Genomic DNA, 22686 nt, shown 5'->3' on the forward strand with positions numbered 1-22686 from the left:
AATAATCAGCATAATCTAGGTCCAGGAAAGTTTTTCCTCCCCATTTGATTCCGTGGTCTCCCATTGCCTTTCCTTTGCTCCTTAAGACAAATTCCATCAACATGACCCATATAAAAGGGGATAGAACACAACCCTGCTTAACTCCTGATTTAATACAAAACCAGCTGCTATGCTCATTCCCCAACTTAGCCGCAGCAGTATTATTCTCGTACATAGCACCAAGCACTTTAATGCATTTGTCTGGTATATCATACAAGGATAGGACCTTTGCTAAAGCTCTTCTATTAACAGAACCGAACGCTTGCTCATAATCTATAATACTTGATTGACAACAAACGCACTTCTCAATTATTAACCCAAGAGTGAAAATTTGGTCAACAAATCCTCTATTTTTTCTAAAACCGCACTGTTCTTCTCTTAAAACTTTGTCTACAGCATCTCTCAGTCTAAAAAGTATCATATTACTAAGTAATTTGCTACCTAGAAAGACAAGACTAATGCCTCGATAATTACAACACTCAGTCTTATCACCTTTTTATAGAGTGATTTAATTAAGGTTTTCCTAAAATCGTTTGGTACTTCCCTTATTCAAGAACCATATTCATAATCTTCAGTAACTTATTTCTAGCCATATTTAAGGAACTCATTTACCATATTATCATCATCTGGAGCCTTATTATTTTTTTCAATCCTTTTAGTACTGTCGCTAATTCTTCCATACAAAATAAATCCTCCTTCACATCCAAGGTATCACACGCTTTTTCATTTTCCTCTATATCTTTTCCTGCAACTGTATCTTGGTTTAGTACATTCTCAAACTGTTCTACTCCTATCTCTTTAATTCTTTTCTTATGACTAATTATGGCCCCGTTCCCATCTTTAACTGCAAAAAGTCTGGATTGGCTACTCCCTCTCAATTTATTAACATACCCGTGCAATATTTTATAATTATGCTGTCTAGCAGCATCTTCCAGACCGTCGGCAATTTTATCCATGGCCTCCACTTCAAACCTCCCTAGTTCATATTTTAATGGTTTCTCCACTTTCTTTACATTCCTTTTATTTACATATGATCTATCACTAAGATAATTCTTTTGCAAACTCCTTCTCCTCTCTATTAAACGTAAAGCTTTTTCACTAGTATTCTTAGCTGCACTCTTAACTTTCTTCCCAAAGATCCCAACAGCAACTTCACCTATTGTTTTTCTAAAATTATTCCAACCAGCTTCCACATTGTTACATTTTAAACTTTCAAGTTTAGTATCCAACTGTTCCTGAGAAGTTTCTCTCAAATTCTCATCCTGGAGTCCACCAGCATCATGGCTTCTCGGGAGGTAGTTACCCTTCTGAAATTCCAGCTTTAAATTAACCCAAGAGACTACTAGATGATGATCTTTACTTATAACATTAATAACAGGGAGAGCCCTACTCCCTGTCTATGTACCCTATCCTTCCTGCCTGAGGCAACAAATTCTATATCACCTAATTTCATGCTTCCTATCCCTGGGAATTGAGTTTCTGAAACTCCTAATAACTCCAGTTCGAATCGTCTGAATTCGTCAGTCAAAATGATTCGTCAAAATTCGTCAGTCAAAAATGAAAAGTCAAAATGACGATAGTCATTTTTTAACGTCGTAACATTATATATATATATATATATATATATATATATATATATATATATATATATATATATATATATATATATATATATATATATATATATATCAACCGAGTCCGTTGATTTTTGAATTAAAAAAAGGGAATAGTTGTGGGAAAAGTCAAAGTCATGGCCAATTGTAGAAAAGGCCAAGACAGATTGTCTAATTAAGAGGGCATCAAGTCAAGGTTAATTTTACCCCTTTGATTGCCGTTGTTACTGTCTTCCATTTATGCTACACCTCTCCGCGCATGTATGTCACTACACAATGCCAATCTAGAGTCAACCTTGTTGGAGGGTCTCCCCGGGGAACACACGCTAGTTGACAGTAGTTTACTTGAAAATTGTCAACTATACTTGAACAATTTTCTCTCATATATATATATATATATATATATATATATATATATATATATATATATATATATATATATATATATATATATATATATATAATTACCGTGTATTTCGAACCCAAATACAAAACGAACATAACAAAAAGGTTAATTATTTATTTGAAAGATAAATCTATGGTCCGCAAACCCTTATATTATTAATTGCTCCTCTCCTATGAGTGGTGCTAATTTTGTCACCTTTAAAAATTAATAGCTATATTTATTTATCTAATGTGCTACTTATGTTTTCGCATGCAGACTAATTTTCCGCACAATGCAGGTACCGATTCTCTTCTTTTGGCCGAATTGCTATTTGTCTTCAGCGAGCAATCATCTGACACTTCCTGTGTTTTCCCCTAGATTTCTCAGGAGATAAAATTAGATTGAGTCGACTCACTGAGCTTACAGCCCTTAGACCCTGTTTCATACCAAATGATCATCTGACTCCAGAACTTGAACCCCTGCTTCACTGAACAGTGGATTGCAAGTCTAGTGTGTCAACCAAATAAAATACTAGATGTATTATTCAAAGCCAAGGGGTTTAAACTGACCATATCATTAACTGATATTACAGATGGGACCCAAATGCAAAATAATCCACTAACACCCTTCTAAATATTCCATCTTCGTTATAATTCATCGTCTCTCTCTCCATTATCTGGCTTACTCTGCATTCGATATTCTATCAGCAGAAGACAATCCGAATAAATGATTCAAGAAGAGGGAAGAGTAAATCTCTTAGGAGACATAGAGCAACTGTTTGCTATCCGAAATACTACCGAGATAAGGTTTACTGTAGGGAACTCGAATAAAAGTTTACGTCTCTATAAAGTTGTCCAAATAAAGGGTGGCTTTACAGATGAAAAAAAAATCAATAAATAACAGTTTCTTGCAGTTCAAAATTAAAGTTGTTTTTATGGCCTCTTTTAGATTAAGTCTAACATAACTATGAGAGGGGTACTTTTTCCTTGGAGGGCGGGGGGCTAATAATAAAAAAAAAGAAGAAATATATTTTCAAAATTTTGGAGGGGAGCATTTTTTTTCATCAATTTAATGAAAATACCAAAATATATATATATATATATATATATATATATATATATATATTTCAAATCCAGGGGGGAATAACTGTCTCCCTTTCTATCCCAGTAATTGACATCTGTGTTCTATGGTGCCTTAAAATGAGGAACTGCAAGGTATAAAATCCTGATGATGTCCCAAAAAATAAATGCATGGTGATGACACTATGTAGATGCGATTCTATATAGTTGCAGGATCTTTATAATCGTTGCCCCTGATAAGTAACCTAGGAAAGGAAAAGAAAATAATAATAAAAAAAAATTACTCCACACTAGCATCACAAAATTAGCAATCAATTTATAGACTGCCATATCCTACCTTCTGGCAAAATGGCGTCGAATTTAATTTGTATTTGGTTGACAGCGAGGTTTAATAGGGCTAGGGAAGATCAACTCTACAACTGCTCGAGGAAACCCAAAAACCAAAAAGGTAGCTGACTTCAGTGCCTTTCCTCGGATAATATTCTATCCGAATTTATTCCGAAGACAGGATTCTCTTAACTCTACCACTTGCCTTAAAATAAATTCTATCTAATAGTGTTAACGCACTTTCAAGGCAGCTTTTATATCCTAACATTTCATCTGTTACTAAATACGGAAATCACTATACAATATCAATGAATTAGTGTTAAAATATTATATTTACCTCCCATTCTTTGCTTTTATTTAATATCAGAATTTTATTAAATATGTATTGCAGAGTTCTTTCACTTTACGTTTTCTTTGTTCCTATGCAACACAACTTCTAGGACTTTCTAAATAATTACTAAAATAATATTAAAAAACAACAACAATAAAACGAAAGAGAACGACTTACTGTTCTGGTCTGTGAGTCGATGAGACGGACGTACAAGTCCTGTTCTGCTCTAGCTCCGCTTGCGTAGAGAAGTTGGACTCGATAATGGATTCCATTACTCGTCTGCTCATTTTCTGCCTCCTAAAAATATATCTTGCTTAAGTAAAAATAGCCTAAAAAATGATTTAAGGGTGTTAAATTTTCAATTTTTTTTTCGGGAAGAGACCCCAGACTCCTCCATGGTCAAACTTAGCGGCCTCCTTGCGGTGCCAGTCCACCCCTGATGATGATAATAGTTTGTAAATGTACATAATTTATTTTTTCCCACATAATGGTGTTTTCTATAGTTTTTTTTTGTTTTTTTTTAGTTTGTTGTCTATATTTGTATTTTTTCAGTTATGCCCCACCGAAGGAATTCTTATATGTCACTGGCATGGCCGTATTCATGAATTTTTTCGGGTGGGGGGGGGGGGGTTTAAAAATTAAAAACGCATCAGAAATTTGTTTATATTCGTTTTTTTACGTTTTTTAGGAATCAGACAAACATTTCGGGGGTGGGGGTTCTAAACCCTAGCCCCCTCTTGATTGTTTTCTTGGTCCTGGTACATTTAGCAAAGCCACCAAAGCTGAATGTGTGAAAAACCAATTGTATTATCTTTGTGACTTGCGCCATTACTTAAATTCTCTGTGTTGTCATGTTAATAATGCAATAAAAAAGGAAAAAATAACAATACGGCAGAAATGGGCTCGGGTCCCTTATTTCGAGATAAACCTTGCAATTCTGCTCTAGGCGTTTTTTCGGATTAATATGAAGGTTCTTAGACACAAAAATGGTCTTAATAGAACCTGACCCCCCCCCCTTCATAGGCATATGCATATGAAATCATTTTGGAAGGATAATTGTTTCGGAAAGAAGGGGACAAATAAAAGCACAGATAACATGTCATTTGTGTGAAAACATATAGATAATCATTAAGGAATTCGTAAAACTTTCTCGCCTCGAGAGGGGGTAGAGTAAAACCCTTCAATGCATATGCATCCTAGTCCTGCCAGAAATTCCAGCATAGAAAAAGTTTATTGAGATTATGCGTTATGCAGCGTATGTCAAACGCTGTGTAAAAACAAATAGTATTAACTAAAGTAGGTTGAATATCGTTTTTAACTAGCTATAGCATAAATTTGTAACTTCTAAAAATGTGTTACATACCTTTTTGCCTTCAATAAAGCCCACAAAGTTCGTTTTTTCTACTTCAATCGGATGTCCATTTTTGTCGTAAAGTGCTATAACAAAATGGAAAAAGTTGGATTTTCGTAAGTTTGGCGGTGGCTGCTTCTCAAAATGTGCCTTCACAATGCCAACGCTGAAAGATAACAATAAATGAAAAAGCATACAAGAAGCATTTACGAAAGCAATGTGGAGTTTGGAAAACCACAAAAAAATATCAGGCAAAAGAGGTAAAGAAATACAGCATTGGATTTTATAATCCCTACTGGTGGTGCCAATCTTCGTTTCATGACCCTTCAGTCAGGAAGTGCAATGGAGTGCAATAACCACTCGACTAGGACGAGTCTTCCAGGACGGGTTCGTCAAGAACTGTCAAGATATTGGTCTAATTCATATTTTCCAACCCTTTTTTTTCCAGAAAATCTTGTCTTTGAGTCTGCTACTGCAATTTTTTTAACTTTTTCTACATCAGAACAGAGTGAAATATAACTTGCAATACTATTTTGTATATTTGTAATATTAGGTGATAGCAAACGAGCCCTGTCTAAAATGATCCCCAGAAACCATTTTTTGCATCCTCAGGGATGCAAACACTCCGAAATAAAAACTTTTTCCATAGGGCTAGAAAACTTTGAATTCCTCCGCAAAGTCGAAAGATTTGAATTTGTACCTTAGCTTCACTGAATGTATCAATTATATATACAGGGGTGAACCCAAGGGGTGATACAGGTGATACACATACAGGGGTGAACCCAAGGGAGGGATAACAGGGATATATCCCCCGCAGAAATTTGGGAAATTTTGTATTCTTATAGATCTTGACTAATATGAAAGGATAATGTGTGCTAAAAATCTTATTGTGATGAGGATAAAAAAAATAAATAAAAAAAAGATAAATAAAAAAAAATTGTTATCTTGATGCAGACACCTGCAAGCTGGGTTGGCTTTGTGGAGGAGAATGTGGATACAGTTGGGGAGTCTGGCACCAAAATACTTCATAACGTGCTTTAAAAAATGTGTTTAGGATGTTTTCCCCACTCTACATCGATTTTTGAAGATCGGTGCAATGGTTGCGTCACTACAGCTACATGCGAGCGTTCTTCGCCTACCTTTAGAAGAATGAAATCTTATGCCAGGAATGCCTCAGGTCAAGATTGGCTTTATGGATTGACCTTATTATCTATACGCAGTCATGTTCCAGTCGATGTAGAAGACGCTTTGTATAAACTAGCCCACGACAAAAAACGTGGCTTGATTTTATTTTATAATTGCATATTTACAGTGTTTTCTATAAGACATTTAGTGTTTACACACTTCTAAGAAACGCTCGGTAAAAAAAAATGTCAAGTGTGTCTCGGGCCTTAGAAAGAGCATGTTATATCAAAACGTTGAAGGAAGAATATAAAGAACCAAACACTAAAGGGCCTCACATAGAAATACAGATTGAGAGTTAGCTCAAATAATGAGTCTCAGATCAAGTTTTTGTTTTGAATTTTAATTCTCCTGAATTTTCCCACTTCTTTGAGTTTCATTTTAAGTTAATAAATTTACTTGGAGGTACAAGATTTTGATTCCCTTTTGAGAATTCTTTTTACGGTAAACTTTAGGCAATGTATCTTTTCGGAGAGCGGAAGGGAGGTAATAAAAAAAAATAACGATTCGAGCACAAAGTGCCAAAAAAATTAGAAAAATCTATTAGGAAGAATTATGTGACAAACGGAAAACTTAAATAGAAGAATATTGTGCAGGAAGCCAATACCCTGTCAGACTAAAATATCAAGGTTTTGCATAATTCTCAATAATTTCGTAAAAAGTCTTCAAAGAGTTTTTTTGGGGGGATTTTTCATACCCTTGGTTGATAGTAATTGTATGGTAATTCAAAAAGTTTCACAATTTTTAAGAAGTTAGATCTTCATAGCACACTCTCACACAAAACAATTTACCTTTTTAAAATTGTTTCTGTTGCATCTTGGGTGCCTAAGAAAAAGAATTTGCAAAAAAAAATGCTTTTGAATAGCAACCCAAAAATGCAAAACTCCCCTTTTTATTTTTCACTCTTCCATGAAGAAAATTCCGTGAATTAGCATAGCCGGGCAACCCATCTTACCAAGTTGCTTTTATTTGTAAAGGAGGTAAAAATGAAAGAGTGTAGAAAATCATTAGCCTAGTGTTTCAAAAGTAACGTTAATAATCAAGAATAAGTAAGTCCAAAATTTGCAATTTCTACAGATCAATACGACGTAACTTCAACTGAATACCGTTAGAATTAGAGGCTCAGCATGTCTATGGTAAACGCGTAGATGAGCTGCTTTTCACAAAATCGTTGTTGCGCTGCGCCTATGACACTTTCAGAAACAGACCCCAAGACAGATACTAGGATTAAACGAGTTAGAAAGATTCTAACGAGTTAAAAAAGATTCGAATTGAAAAGTAAATTTAAGAACGGTGCCTATTTAAGGTATTAGAACGAGAGAAGGTATCTCGAACTCCTACCTCCACCCCTTCCCGGTTTGTAAGACTTGGAATATCACGTGAAGACGAGGTGGGCTCAGCTTCGATGCTGCTTCTTCTGGATCACATGCTTCCGTAAGACGGCTCGAGGATTTACAGCAAACCCTAACGCATTCTTTTTAGTCAGTATCCATTTTTATGGAAAAATTTCAAGCCTTAAAAATAGGAGGAGAATGGAGGTAGAAGGTGAAACACTAACCTTCCACCCACTCCTCCAGCCAACAAAATTTTCTAAGTTAGTGAAGATTCAGAGATAAGGAGGAAGGAAGAGTTGGGGTAAATTCTAAAAAAATGCACCTCAGGTATAAACTTGAACATTTTTCAAGAAGTCTCAATGAAACAGCACTACAAATTTTCAAATTAGCTAAATTTGAATTTTCAACACTATTAGCACATCTATCAACAAACCAGCAGTTTGTAAATTTATTTACCGATTCCAAAACTAAAGCTTCTAAAATATACATTAATATACAAAGCCGTAACCAAACTTTGTTTGGGAGTGGGAAATAGCATTGAATTTGAAATACAATTTTTTTTTCATAATCATGCTACATTTTTTGCCTGCAATAAGACTTGAAATACCAAAATAACAGAACATTTGATGAGCTTCCACCTCCCCCTCCCCCATCCATTTGGGTACAGCTTTGTCACCACAACCATATATTTTTCTCTACCCTGGCATACCTTTCAGTCTTAGCTTCTCTAAGACTGTTGATAAATTCTGCTTGAATCTTATCAATGATTTGATCATCATCGCTGGTATTCTTGTCACCCCCTTCTTGACCATAGATATTCCAGGATACTTCCCTAGAATTCCATTAAGAATTTTTTTTATGGAAATTCAGATAAAATGAAAGTACTGTACTCATAAGGTTTATCCAGTATCAAACAGTTCGTGGTAACGAACTGTAGTAAAGAGCGACTCGGCTCAATAGTAACAAAACTCTAAGAAATGGAATTTTGATATCAATAGCTACATCAAAAGAATCGCATTTTAATTAATAAGTTCATCAAGTTTAGTCTTACCCATCAAAAGTTATGAGCCTGAGAAAATTTGCATTATTTAAGAAAATAGGGGGAAACACCCCCTAAAAGTCGTAGAATCTTAACGAAAATGACACCATCAGATTCAGCGTATCAGAGAACCCTACTGTAAGTTTCAAGCTCCTATCTACAAAAATGTGGAATTTTGTATTTTTTGCCAGAAGACAAATCACGTGTGCGTGTTTGTTTGTTTTTTTTTCCCAGGGGTCATCGTATCAACAAAGTGGTCCTAGAATGTCGTAAGAGGGCTCATTCTAACGGAAATGAAAAGTTCTAGTGCCCTTTTTAAGTGACCAAAAAAATTGGAGGGCATCTAGGCCCCCTCCCACGCTCATTTTTCCCATAGTCAACGGATCAAAATTTTTGAGATAGCCATTTTATTCAGCATAGTCGAAAACCATAAAAACTATGTCTTTGGGGATGATTTACTCCCCCACAATCCCTGGGGGAGGGGCTGCAAGTTACAAACTTTGATCAGTGTTTACATTTAGTAATGGTTAATGGGAAGTGTACAGACGTTTTCAGGGGGATTTTATTTTGTTTGGGAGTGGGGCTGAGGGGAGGGGGCTATGTTGGAGGATCTTTCCTTGGAGGAATCTGTCATGGGGGAAGAAAAATTCGATGAAAAGGGCGCAGGATTTTCTAGCATTACTATAAGAAAACAATGAAAAATAAACATGAAAACGTTTTTTCAAATGAAAGGAAGGAGTAGCATTGAAACTTAAAACGAACAGAGATTATTACGCATATGAGGGGTTCTAAAAATACTTTAGCATAAAGAGCGAGGTATTTAGGAGGAGATACATACCTCGCTCTTTATGCTAAAGTATTTTTAGTAATTTCAACTATTTATTCTACGGCCTTTCTGATTCAGGGGTCATTCTTAAAGAATTGGGACAAAACTTACGATTTACTGTAAAGAGCGAGGTATTAACGAGGGTACAAACCCCCTCGTAATTTAGCCAAAAAAAGAATTAATATACAAATTTCATTTTAATAATTTATGTGCGGAGAGCCAAAACCAAACATGCATTAATTCAAAAACATTCAGAAATTAAATAAAAAAACTAATTTTTTTAGCTGAAAGTAAGGAGCGACATTAAACTTAAAACGAACAGAAATTACTCCGTATATGAAATGGGTTGTCCCCTCCGCAATCCCTCGCTCTTTACGCTAAAGTTTGACTGTTTGCCACAATTCTACTTTTTAAAACAATTAAAAACTTTAGCGCAAAGAGCGAGGGATTGCGGAGGGGACGACCCATTTCATATACGGAGTAATTTCTGTTCGTTTTAAGTTTTAATGTCGCTCCTTACTTTCAGCTAAAAAAATTTGTTTTTTTTTATTTAATCTTTGATAAAGAATCCGCGTGTCGACCGGTCTGAAGCAAGTTACCACTCCAAGTTGAAAATGCATGCTTCAGAAGTGCATCAGCGGGGCCAACACGGTACAATTGGTACAACACGGTACCGTTGTTGGTACAATTTAGAGATTCAAGCAGAATGCAGTACATAAGAGATTTTTTTTGGTACACTACAAATAATTCAGAACATTTTGGCTTTATAAGCTTTTTTCTGACTCGTATATCTGTCCAAGTTTGGTTTATCGAAAATTTTCTTCTTGTTACGGCAACCCGCTGTTCAGATGATATAAATTAATTTCTTTTGGTACATCTTAGTTGGAAAACTGGTACAATTTATTTCAAAGCGTTGGCAACGCTGAACCACATTTGAGGCCCAGGTTTTCATGAGAGGTCTTTGAGGTAAATACGAAGGCTGTAAACCTTATTAAGCACTTTTTTCAATAATGTTTGAAGAAAATTGTAGTATGAGAAAGTGGCAAAAAGAGTTTTCACTATTTTCAGTAAAAACTTGGCACATAGACCGGGTTTGAGGTTTGTCATCGTTCTAGGGCGGAAACTGACGCCTCAGAGGTGTATTTCTAAGCCTTAATTTTCATGAAGTCAGTATTAAGGCGGAATTTATTCCCTATCCTTCCCTGTTTCATGGAAAATATTTTGATATGGCTCAGAAAATGGGTGATTAGAGGGGGTGGTAACTCATTTTACTGGTGTACAATGGTGTTCGTTAAAAATCAAAGCTACGTAGGAATATTATGCAATATGTTGACAAATTAAAAAGGAAAAACAATAATTAAGATTCTAGGCTAGTCGACCAAGGGGAAGGTTTTTAGCCTTTAAGCAACAGTTACAGACGTAGCTCCAATTTCCTGGATTAAAGATTCTTAAAAGCTACGATTTTCATAGTCCTTGATGGGGCTATAAATTCTGTCTGGCTGACGGTTTAAGCTTAGTGACTCGGGCCAGGTTTGAAGACTATTAATCTTTTTTGTCTGTTTTATCACCATTTTCTAGTAACATCCCATTCACAATAAGATTTTATTAATGACGAGATTTAGCGATCGCTAATTTGAGCCAATAAAACTTTCCATAGAATTTTCTGATTGGCCCAAAATTCAATAAAAAATTCGGATTGACTCATATTAGCACTATTAAATCTTCATATTAGTATAATAGCATTGTGAATGGGCTTTTAATTTCGGAGAGGCCCAGTAAATCCAGTTGCAAGGACTATATACACTTCAAAATATTCCGACATGCTTCAATATGTTAAAATTCAGAAGTTCAGAACGATGCTTGTAAATTCGGTTTTGGAGGCTACTTAAATGTCAGAAAAAAAAAGAAAATTTTCATTTGGACCTACGCATTTTTTTCACAAAGATAGTACTTCATTGTTGTTATTTTTTGTGTCATTTATTTTTTTGTCACTATTTTAAGTACCAAGGACAGTAAAAATGAAATCTGATTGGTTGAATTGGGTAATTGGAACCAACAAATAGTTAATTGGAACCAACAATAGGTAATTGGAACCAACAAATTTGGTAATTGGAATCAACAAATAGTATATTTGTCTTACCATAAATATCTTTGAAAGTGGGAATTCAATTTTTGATGAAAAGACCTCCTCAATATAAATTTCTAGTAGTAGTGGGAGCCAAAAAAAAAGGCGAGTGAATAATCAGAAAAAAATAACTGCAAACCCACTGCTTCAAACAGTTCAAAAAGTTTAATTATATCAATTATAATTAGTTATAATTAATTATAATTCTATATATGACGAAAAGCGTTGTCAATTTTAACTAATTACTTTTTCTTATTCATTTACATGGTTCGTGACGACAATGGGGCAACGCCTTAAAAGTTTCATGATTTTTAGAACAGCCAAAAGAAACACTATTAGCAATTGGGGTAGCAGTTAGAAAGTATTGGAACTGAGAGGGCGTCTGGTGATGAGTGCCAACCGTGGCGGAGCTGTATGGCGCACTTGGCTTTCTGATACGTAAACATGGTGATGGAAAGTGACTACCCCCTCAATAGGAATCCAAAGGTATCTAATGCCAAAAAAGCAGCTTATGAATACCGGTGTTCTAGGATATCAAATAAATAAGTTACATGACACGGCACCCAAGGCCATACTCGGGGGAAGGCTTAGGGGGTTTGAACCCCCCTGAAATGTTTGCCCAACTCGTAAAAACGCACAAGACACACTTTTGATGCGTTTTAGAGGGTTTTTTCGCAAGCCCCTCCACCAAAAAAAAATCTTGTATATGGGCCCAGTAGTACCATAACCCTGCATATAAGAAGATCCCTGGGCTCCTCTGAAGACATAAGAATGATTTATTATCATTTGTGACAAGTTGGATGGAAATGGTACTATGGAAATATCTGGATTTTTTTTCTTAATAGAGAAACAGTGCATAGTTTATAGAAAAAAACGTTGAATTTACATTTTTGTTTCTTAAGGGTAAGGATGTAAATAGAACAAAAAAGATTTTTTTTTCCGATTTTCCGGCTATTTACATTACTGGCTAGCTGTTTCCATAACATAACAGTTTTAGAAAGAAATAATTCATCAGTACCCTTTATGCATTGACATGCTATCGTCCCATCTACGTTAATACATTGATGTCCTTAAATAACGAAATTACCAATCGACTTCCCCGATTTTAAATAGTTTCATCTCTATTGTTGCCGAAATTAGCATACTGCTACGCCAACTCTAGATCTTTAAAGAACCAACTCGGGTACCGAAAAGCTGGTTTTAGTTCTATCATTTATATTTATGACTCTAATCACCCCTCCCAATACTTCGGGAAAATATTGTACCGTAAACTACCAAACCACCGAGGATAATGAACGGTGAGTAAATAGTGACCCCCGTCATTAAAAAGTGACATTGTAAAAAAACAAAATCTGATAATAGTACAGACGTAAAGAGTCAGTTTTTTAGGTTCGTTCTAAATGGGTACCTGGAGAAATATGGGGGGGGACGCGGGAAGTGTCGGATGATTTACCCCCAACCACGCGTTGCACTCCCGACCGAAGGCGTCGAATAAGGAGATCAGTACCTTCGTAACGCAGACATTGGTCAGCATGTGAAAAAAGTTTTAAAGTTTTTTTTTTAGGAAAAAAAAGTTCGAAGCATGCTCAAATCACAAATTTAAAAATCAAGAATAGAATGAACACAAGACCTATTTGAGAAAAAGTTCAGATTTTTATTATTGGTAGATTTTCAATCCAAATACGTTTCTAAGGCAATGCGACAGTAAAAGTACTTTGAGTTACTGCCTGGCCATATTTGTTGTACATTAAATATTTTCAGCAAATTTATAGTTAAAATATATAATTAAGAGTAAGATTAAGGGAACAGTGTTGGAAGTGTCCTTTCCTTCATATATAACATGATTTATGTGCGCTTTAATTCTCGCTGTTTACTTATATTTGAAAAAATATAATAATTGCTTTTTTGTGTATTCAATTAGACACAGTTTCTATGATGCATGGATATCACATACAACACAATTCATTGCAAAGTAACGAAAAAATATCTTATTACATATTTATACGTTGACCCATTTTGAACTGAATGGACTTGAGGCTAGTAACAGGTTATAAAATTGAACTTGAAAAAAATCTGATAAACGGATAGCATAAGCATTATAGGTGAGATTCCAATCCTACTTTTTCGCATAATAACATCCTGACAAGCTAGATTTTGTAAAAAGAGAAGTAAGGTGTTATAAAGTTATTAGTGCAACTTGAAATCAATAAAATATAACCTTGGACCAGGCACGTGCACACATTTTTTTTTCTTTTTTTGAACGGGTACAATTTCGAAGTATCGCGGAAGACCTTTTCCCTATGTGTGTGTCAGCCAGGGAACAAGTTCTAAACAAGGGGGTTCATGCGGTATCTGGGTGCAACAAAGTAAAAAATTGAATACCGCCACGGTAAAAAGATTGTCTTACAGATAATTTGGGGAGGGGGCTAGTTTGTGGCTTGAATAGAGAGGGGCGCGAACAGAATTGTTTGATTGATTTCCACATTAACTTGGAAATTGAGACTGACAAGATTAACAGAGATGACACACTTTTCTGGATAAAACACTACTTCTTAAGGCTTCGTAAGGCTCCAGGTAAAATATTTTTCGAGATTATGATCCTTTTAATAAAGACAAAAAAAGAACAACTAGAAATCATATAATGAAAAAAATAATCCTTTTTATCAAATGATTATACCTAGTACGGACGCGATGATTTTTACTTAGGGAGGGATTAATTGGGAAAATTGTGAGACCTTACAAATTACATAAGAAAATAGGAACTGGTTACAAAAATCATAACATTTCCAAGGGAGCTTTGGCTGTGCCAGATAACGGATAATTACATAGCCCTTCTTATACAGGGTTGTCCCCCCTAGTAATTTAAAACTATTTCTATTGATTGTTTATATTGCCTAAGCACAAAAATCACTAAATAAACCAATAAATCACTTGTGAACAACTAACGAAAAAATGAAAAAAAGAATTTAAGGATGAACTTTAGTAAACCTTTTTCACTTCAATGCTATTGTCAATTTTATAAGATTTTTTTTTTCTTTTGATTCTAAAAAGAAAGGCAATATGGTCCAAAATATTATATAAAACAGATTCCTACCCAAGTCCCTTATGCAAGGCCAGATCTAGGGGTATTAAGGGGTTTGAATCCCCCGAAATGATTTTAAAGTTATTTTAACCCCCCCCCCCCCCTGAAAAATTATGGATGTGCCCCTGCCCTTATGTTACCTGGCATGTTTCTCAAATGGAATGAAATATTCAAAAACAATAATTGCACTCCAATGGTAGTTCTTTTTTTAACTATTTCCTACCTATTGAATTATGAAATAGTAGATATTATATAGTTTCAATATTTAAGGGAAGGAGGTTTCAATATTTGAAATCACCTCCTCTTAAATACGGCCCTCAAAATTATAATCCTTTATATAAGATGATGAATCTGTGAGAAGCTAAACTAGAAATATGAGTTTGAAATGGATTTCTTACCTCGAAGGCTCGATGCAAATCATGCCTGGGACTTGGTGAAGCCCCCTCTGAGTAAAAGACATCCCAAGAGCGGTCATGGAAGGCTCCATTTTCGGTTCAACACGAAACATAGCAAAGCTTGGACTGAAATAATTATGAACCACAAGGGACTTCAAATTTGACAGACACCGTTAACTAACCTGATTTCAACTGGTTCTAACGGACCTTTGGGTTTTGTCTTAATTGCTTCAAGGTTTGATTCAGTCACAAGGTCGCTTGGCAATGGTTGAAATGTTGAACTCCCGTGGGAATTAGATTATTCAAGTTTATGCGAAGACGGAACACTTTCACATTGCTGTTTAGGCAAAGGTTGACATAAATTTATAAGGTTGAAGGGAAATGTTTTTGGAAAAGATCCCAAAAGAGTTTGGCCACTAGAAAAGTCTTTTAAAGTTCACTAAGTCCACAGTCTTCACATGGAAAGGATACCCTTGAGATTGGAAGATTAGTCTTTCTAGATCCCAGAGAGGTTTGGTTCCCCTGCGCAAACTGGAGAGCTCTAGGGAGGCTGGATTCGTCTTCCAGTAGTCTCTGGAGAACTTGCTCCACCCATGAGGGGATTTGGAGAAAGTCCATTGGGTCCAACTTTCAACCAATCAGAAAGTAGAGTTAGAAAAAGTAATTTCCGAAGGTGAGTTTCCAAGTTTTCCCAAAGGAATTCTAGAAAAGTTATTTACTCTTCTGACGTTCGGAGAGGCTTTCTAGGCAAAGAAATAAAAGTGCCACTAACAATCTTGATGTTCTTGAAATGAAAATTTTCTCCAGAAAAAAAGGAATCGTCAACAGTGAGTTATTGTCTCGTCAAAGTATTTTCACTTTTTAATGAGGAAGGTTTCGTAATTAAGGCAAGGAGGAACAAAATCCATTGTATTTTTGGTAGTTCTAGGCCTACCATATTGTCTTAATTTTCATAGAAAAAAGGTGTACATGGAGGGTTTTCCGTGGGAGGCGGATTTAGCCTATAAAAAGCTCCAAAAATAGATGGATTATGTAGACAGTGGAAGAAATCATAGGATACTTGTTTAGATTTAAAAGGGGGAGGGGTTATATGCCCGAATCCCTCTCTTTATGGCCTTATAAATTACTCTTACTCTCTGATTACAGTTTAATCTGAATCCCATTTTAGAACAAGGGACTTGTCATCCAACTACTTGTCATCCAAGTAGCTACTAAGCTTCTGTCTAATATGAATAGGAAGAATAATCTTATAGATTATATTCAGACTAAAAAGATAAATAAATCAATAGGAAATTTTTCAAGTGCAGCTAAAAATTGAAAAGGGGGCAAGAGGAAATATACAAAAATTCAAAGCAGCAATCTGGAGGGTATAAAAAATCAAAGGCTCTTGTGAGGAATGAATGTTAGCAGCTACATAGGAATTTATTTTAAGGGAGATAATGGATTAAGGTACATATTGAGAGATGAGGGAGGTAATGGATTTCCGGTAAATAATGGATCAAGGGAGACTTGAAGGAAAATGCTAAAGCCTGTGAATCACATGTAGCTTTACCAAAATATCACAACTATTATCTCTTTCTAATTCTTTTACAATTTCCGTTTGCTATTACCTTCTTTTATTCTTGTGAAATGAATCCCAGCATAAGTACACAATGGTTACAGTTTTGAATAAGAAGAGATTAAGAATTGTAAAAATTATCTCAGTTGTGAAGATTTAAAGGGAAAAGAGAGGAAAACTTTATCTGACGGGATAGCCAGGGATATAATACATAACCAGGGATATATGTATTAGCCCTACAAAAAAACCTTCTCTGAGATAACTTCATGGAACTAGCATCAGGGCTAAACATACTTGTCTTGTTTTTAGTGGCCGCACCTCCGGCTGCTACTCCTCCTCACTGCAGTATTACAAGTATTTTTTTGTAAAAAAAAAACAAATCTTTCAATAGTAGCCAAAAGAACTGAACTACATTTCTATATGCACTTCGCATTTTGAATTAAACTAGCCGCCATGCGTCAGGTCTATAACTGATAATATGAAAAAAACTTCGTTTTCTTAAAGAGTTAAAGAGGCTGCGTCCCAAAGTCGAACCTTAAAACGTACAGGAATTAGGACAGGCAGTTGGGGGGCTGCCGCCCCCAAACCCCCCGCTTTTAAAGACTCTTTTGTACAGGTTTTTTGTTTTGTTAATTAAAATAGGGCCTTTCCGAAGCCAAGAGCGGGGGGTTAGGGGGCTGCAGCCCCCACAACAAAAAACCTGTACAAAAGAGTCTTTAAAAGCGGGGGGTTTGGGGGGCGGCAGCTCCCCAACTGCCTCTCCTAATTCCTGTACGTTTTAAGGTTCGACTTTGGGACGCAGCCTCTTTATCTCTTTAAGAAAACGAAGTTTTTTTCATATTATTTCTGTACGTTTTTCTACAATCCATGGTGGATGTAATTTAGAAATAATTTTCCATGTTTATTTTCTCGCTTTCTGTATCAATAAATTCAAACTGACAAAATTATCTAATTTTGATAATTTTAATAGTTTAGCAGCTTAATTAAAAATTTAGCAGCTAGTGGTTTTTACCCACCCACCTCCGGTTTATGGGCCCAGCGCGCTTCCGCTGCGCCAAGCTGCTGTTATGCTTGTTATCAAACAAGTTATTACAATAGAAAATTTCACCAACGGCTTCAATTAGGAAATCAATTTAAATGGTTCTTTTAACTTGATTCCATCAAGCCTTACCCCCGCTTCAGTATAAATTCTTGTGAACATTCCAGAATGTAATTCTGATCACATGTTTCCATGTTTATTTTCTCCATTTCTGTATCAATAAATTCAAACTGACAAAATTACCTAATTTTACAAATTTTAAAAAGTTAGCAGCTAGTGGTTTCGATCCACCGACCTCTGGGTTATGGGCCCAGCACGCTTCCGCTGCGCCAAGCTGCTGTTAGTGTAAGAATTTTTCAAACAAGTCATGTTATTACAAGAGGAAATTTTACCTTCAATGGGGAAATGGGTTTTTCTAAGCTAGAAAATCGGGGGTTAAGATTTTCCGACGAAACTTTCCAGGAAAATTACTCGGAGAATTCCGCGTCGAATGAGTCTTCGTACACCCACATCCGATGTCGGCTGTGACCTGTAGGCGTGGCAGAAAAAAAGGGTTTCTGTCATTTTTCTCAAATAAAAATTTTACGGATTAAGACAGAAATTTTTGAAGCTTTCAGTCAGTCTCACCATGTCGAGCTGATCATTTTGATGTACTTAATGTTGAAATTCGTAACTTTTAACAACAAAAAACTTAACTTGGGCTCTTATGGGGAAATGGGGTTTTTCTAAGCTAGAAAATCGGGGGGTTAAGATTTTCCGACGAAACTTTCAAGCAAAATTACTTGGAGAATTCCGCGTCGAATGAGTCATCGTACACCCAGATCTGATGTCGGCTGTGACCTGTAGGCATGGCAGAAAAAAAACAAAAGGAGAACATGAACTTTAAGTGGCTATGCGTGGTTTCTGGAAAACAGGGAGGGAGTTATCGGATCGAGCTGAAATTTCGCGGATAAGCTCCTGGGCCCTAGGGGACCTTAACTTGTGAATTTCAGCCCGATCGGACAACTTTAAAGGGGGGCTGGGGTTGGGGGGTCAAAACTTTTGGCCAGATTTTCCCCATGAAGGAAAAGTCGGAGGGGGATGAAATTTGGCAGGTTTCTTAGTTGGAGCTCGGGCTACGAAATGCATCCCTCTCCATCCCTCTGCGACCACTGGAACCGAAGATCGCTTAACATTGTCGTGGTTCGCCTCTTTAAAGAGGCACGAGTGTGCCTCCTTGATAGTTTTTTTTGCTGCGACACCTACTTCAACGAAACTTCCCTGTGTTAGGTCCACAGTCAAATATGCGCGTCTTTTTTTTAGTGGGGCACCCAAAACTCACGTAGTGAGGTGTCTCTACGTCACGTAGCGAGTACGTCACGTAGGTGTCACTTAGCGAGGTTGAGGTGTCTACACAATTGACCCAGCACAATGTTTGTGTCACTTCCAGATTATCTAGGACGAGTTCCCTATTTTCTCTTCATCATCAACAATCAAAAGTTTTAGATTAGAGTTTTACTCTTTTCGGTAAATAATGGCAAGAATGTTTATATTTTGCTAAAGAACTACCAAAGTTAAATAATTTTTGTATAGATAGTTTATCTTGTGTTTACCATCACTATTTGATACCAAAGGTTACATATTCAGTGGAGGTGACTAATATGATTTAATCCATGTTACTGTGCTGAAGTGGAATACATTCAATTGCACTGTGGCATATAAGCTTTGGCCTCTGAGACCTTTCTGTAAAACCATGTTTCCTCTTCAGAAGCATTTTGACATAGCAGGCATGTCGTTTTTCCAAAAGTAAATGTGGTATCCTCCTTTTGCGGTAAATCTCAACAGATATCCTGCCACAGTTGAGGCGGTAAGATTGACCTTGGCTTGAAATAATTGCCTTCGTCAGGAGACTTGTTGGCGGGAATTTTATCACTAACTGGGTCGTTTATCTAGTTGACGCCTGAACTGATTCTCGGCAGAAGACAGTCTTTAAACTTATTGAAAAAGATTTAAAGTGGATGGAATATATCAAATGGTGCTTTAAAATTCAGTTGTAAAAACAGTTCTTATTTATTGTATAAGCTCAAAATCGAGAGGCTTCTATTTGTTGATAAAATAAAAACCTTCAGGCGTTAGCAATATAATTTACAAAATTACCACGCTAAGAAACAAAAACAGTTCCTCTTGCCATGATTTTCCAAAAATTTTGAATGCTGTTGATTCTATTTTATTTTTTGGTCAGAAAACTGCATTTTTGTTATTAAAAAAAAAACAAAAAAAAAACAGTAATATCTGGTTTCAGAAAGCTGTGTCGAGTCTGAACCCCTTTTATTTATAGCTAGTGGAGGGACTCCTTCCTCAAACTCCATTAATATTCCAATGACTGATTAATATTCCATTGACTGTTTCGACCCTGTCGACGTTTTCTGTGCTTCATAGGGGGATTAGAAGATGGAATAATCTTGATCAGAGTTTAAAAAATTATAGTGATATTTCTTTTTTCAAGAGTGAAATAAAAGAAATCCTTTTTACTAAGCATGAATTTTAGTTCTTTTGTTTATTTTTTTGGGGTGGGAGACAGGTGTAAATAAATAATTCAGTAATGTGTTCTGGCTACTAGGGGTATGATTTTATTAGTATTGTTGAATTTGTTTGTTGAAAGGCTTGTGGTGCCGATTAGGTCCTACTATTGGTTTTATAAATATTTTTTTCTTTGTCCTGTATTATTTTCTAATTTATTTTTGCCACCCCCTCGGACAATTTGTTTACTTCTTGGGGTGGCTGTTATTATTGTTTTTGTTTTGGTTTAATAATAAATGTTTTCTCTCTAAAAAAATAATTAGGCCTGCAGTTAAAAGAAACAAAAATCTCGTATGAGCGGTGTTTTTAATTTAGCAGCTATTTTTTTTTTTTTTGAAAAACCCATTTTCTTAATGAGCACATGTCCTTCTTAGTTCTAATTTAAAATTTACAAATAACTTTGATCTTTGCATATTTGTGGAAGCCCAACGTCAATTTTTCTTGATTTACAGGCAAACTCTATTTCTGAAAAAAGGCAAGAAAATAAATAAACACAACATTACGATCAATTTCTGGTTCCTATCTATATGTTCCTGGGACTCAAATGATTGGACAGAAGATTCAGGAAAGATTGCAATGGTGGAGTCTAAGCGGATTATGTTCCTCTAAGAAAATTCTGGAAGAAACTTGAAAATTCAGTTTTCTTGAAAGAAAAAAACTGTCTTTTACAAACTGTAAAAACAAGTATAATGGGAGAACAGAACACTGAATTTTGGAAGCTCTCTTAAATTGTACAAGGAACGGGCTTAAATACAAGTATAGAAAATTGCCAGAGGGATTCATTAAAATTATCATGAACAAAAAAATTTTGGATAAATCCATAAAGAGGGTGGATCAACTTAGAAAACTCGGATTTTAAATTCAGCATGTCAAAAAGCTTTCTGATGTGTCTCTCAGCCCCTATCTCCCCCAACAAAAGTTTTTGCTTCTCTTGCCTAACCATGTGGGCTTGACCTTTGTGAAAGGTCAAAAGATTGTTGCAAAAAGTCAGTCAAATTATCGTCTGTTTATCCAATTCCTGTTACCGAGGTTGTCAATTTTCGAAAACCGAATACATTAGCTGGTAGAAATGACGCGTAGTGGAAGTTTACCACATGGGTCTCAAAGTGTCCCAGGCGTGGCATGAAGATACGTAGTGTGGCAGAGAAGTATTATAGACATAGTGTGGCATATATAAGTATTATACGCGCGGAAGAACAAATTGCGCTTCGAGATGTGGCACAAGGTGGCGGAGTGACAAACTCCTCGCTGCATTCAGTATGGTAACATAACATTGATTTTCTCATGTAGGGGTGTCATGTTAGCCTGCCAAATGACACATTTTTGGAAAGGGCTCTTCATTATATTATAGGCCAAATTTGAATTAGGAATCAAAACTACATCCAACCATATTAGCTGATTCCTTAAGGCATAAAAAATGCTTATATAAACAAAGTGGGGGTGGAACTCCTCGTTGCTATCAGTATGGTAATATAACACTGATTTAACTGACATAACATTAGCTGATAGAAATAACACGTAGTGGAAGTTTACCACATGGGTCTCAAAGTGTTCCAGGCGTGGCTTGAAGAGACGTAGTGTGGCAGAGAAGTATTATAGACGTAGTGTGGCAGATATAAGTATTATGCGTGCGGAAGAACAAATTACGCTTCGAGATGTGGCACAAGGTGGCGGAGTGATAAACTCCTCCCTGCATTCAGTATGGTAACATAACATTGATTTTCTCATATAGGGGTGTCATGTTAGCCTGCCAAATGACAAATTTTTGGAAAGGGCTCTAAATTATATTATAGGCTAATTTGAATTAGGAATCAAAACTACATCCAGCCATATTAGCTGATTCCTTAAAGCATACAAAAATGCTTATATAAACAAGGGCTGGATAATGTTCAAAAGAATTTAGCCCAGCCCCTTCCTGAAAAACATCTTTTGTGTCCGTCATATACGCAGGAAGTAGTGGGCCTTAGGGTCTGTGCTCCATAATGAATTGTCACTATTTTTGCTACAATCATCCCCCTCTTGAAACAGATACTGCGCAATTACCTGCTTAGAACCCATGCGTGGAATTAAAATTCTACAAAATATATAAAAAATTTCTAAAAAACTGTTTTCCAGCCAAAAAAACATAATTTTAACACTTTTGGAAAATAAATGTCCAGTTTGTTGTTCAGTTTGCAACATTTTCCCCTATCTCCTCCCTGCCTCTCGGTAAGAAGTCTACCATCACGCATAATGCATTTAAGACTGATTCCTTGTTTTTCTACTAGTTTTGTTAATGTTCTCATAAAGGTTCAATTACATATTGCGCCGTTATTTTCAAAAAAAAATCTAAATGTATCTAAAAATAAATTTTCTTCAAAATTGTTAAATACTGAACGAAAACTGAAGTGGTTCAAAATCCATTCTCAGTTTTAAGTTTGTT

The 22686-nt window shown here is 35.8% G+C and overlaps 1 protein-coding gene across 3 annotated transcripts in view; it reads right to left on the bottom strand.

Annotated features, from left to right (window-relative positions):
- LOC136041675 (transcription factor COE1-like) overlaps positions 1-15636 on the bottom strand; it is a 49370-nt gene extending 33734 nt beyond the window's left edge. The window contains exons 1-4 of one of the 3 annotated variants that reach the window (XM_065726392.1): positions 15112-15633; positions 8351-8473; positions 5138-5291; positions 3952-4071 (exon numbers count right to left, since the gene is read on the bottom strand). In XM_065726392.1, the coding sequence (XP_065582464.1) occupies positions 3952-4071; positions 5138-5291; positions 8351-8473; positions 15112-15221 (507 nt within the window). In that variant the 5' untranslated portion in view covers positions 15222-15633. Of the gene's footprint in view, positions 1-3951; positions 4072-5137; positions 5292-8350; positions 8474-15111 lie in introns of all 3 variants that reach the window. The other 2 variants (XM_065726394.1, XM_065726393.1) reach the window with 2 other exon arrangements.
- Between the last annotated feature and the right edge of the window lie 7050 nt (positions 15637-22686).

This window comes from Artemia franciscana, unplaced genomic scaffold (genome assembly GCF_032884065.1).
Source record: "Artemia franciscana unplaced genomic scaffold, ASM3288406v1 PGA_scaffold_32, whole genome shotgun sequence".
NCBI lineage: Eukaryota > Metazoa > Arthropoda > Branchiopoda > Anostraca > Artemiidae > Artemia > Artemia franciscana.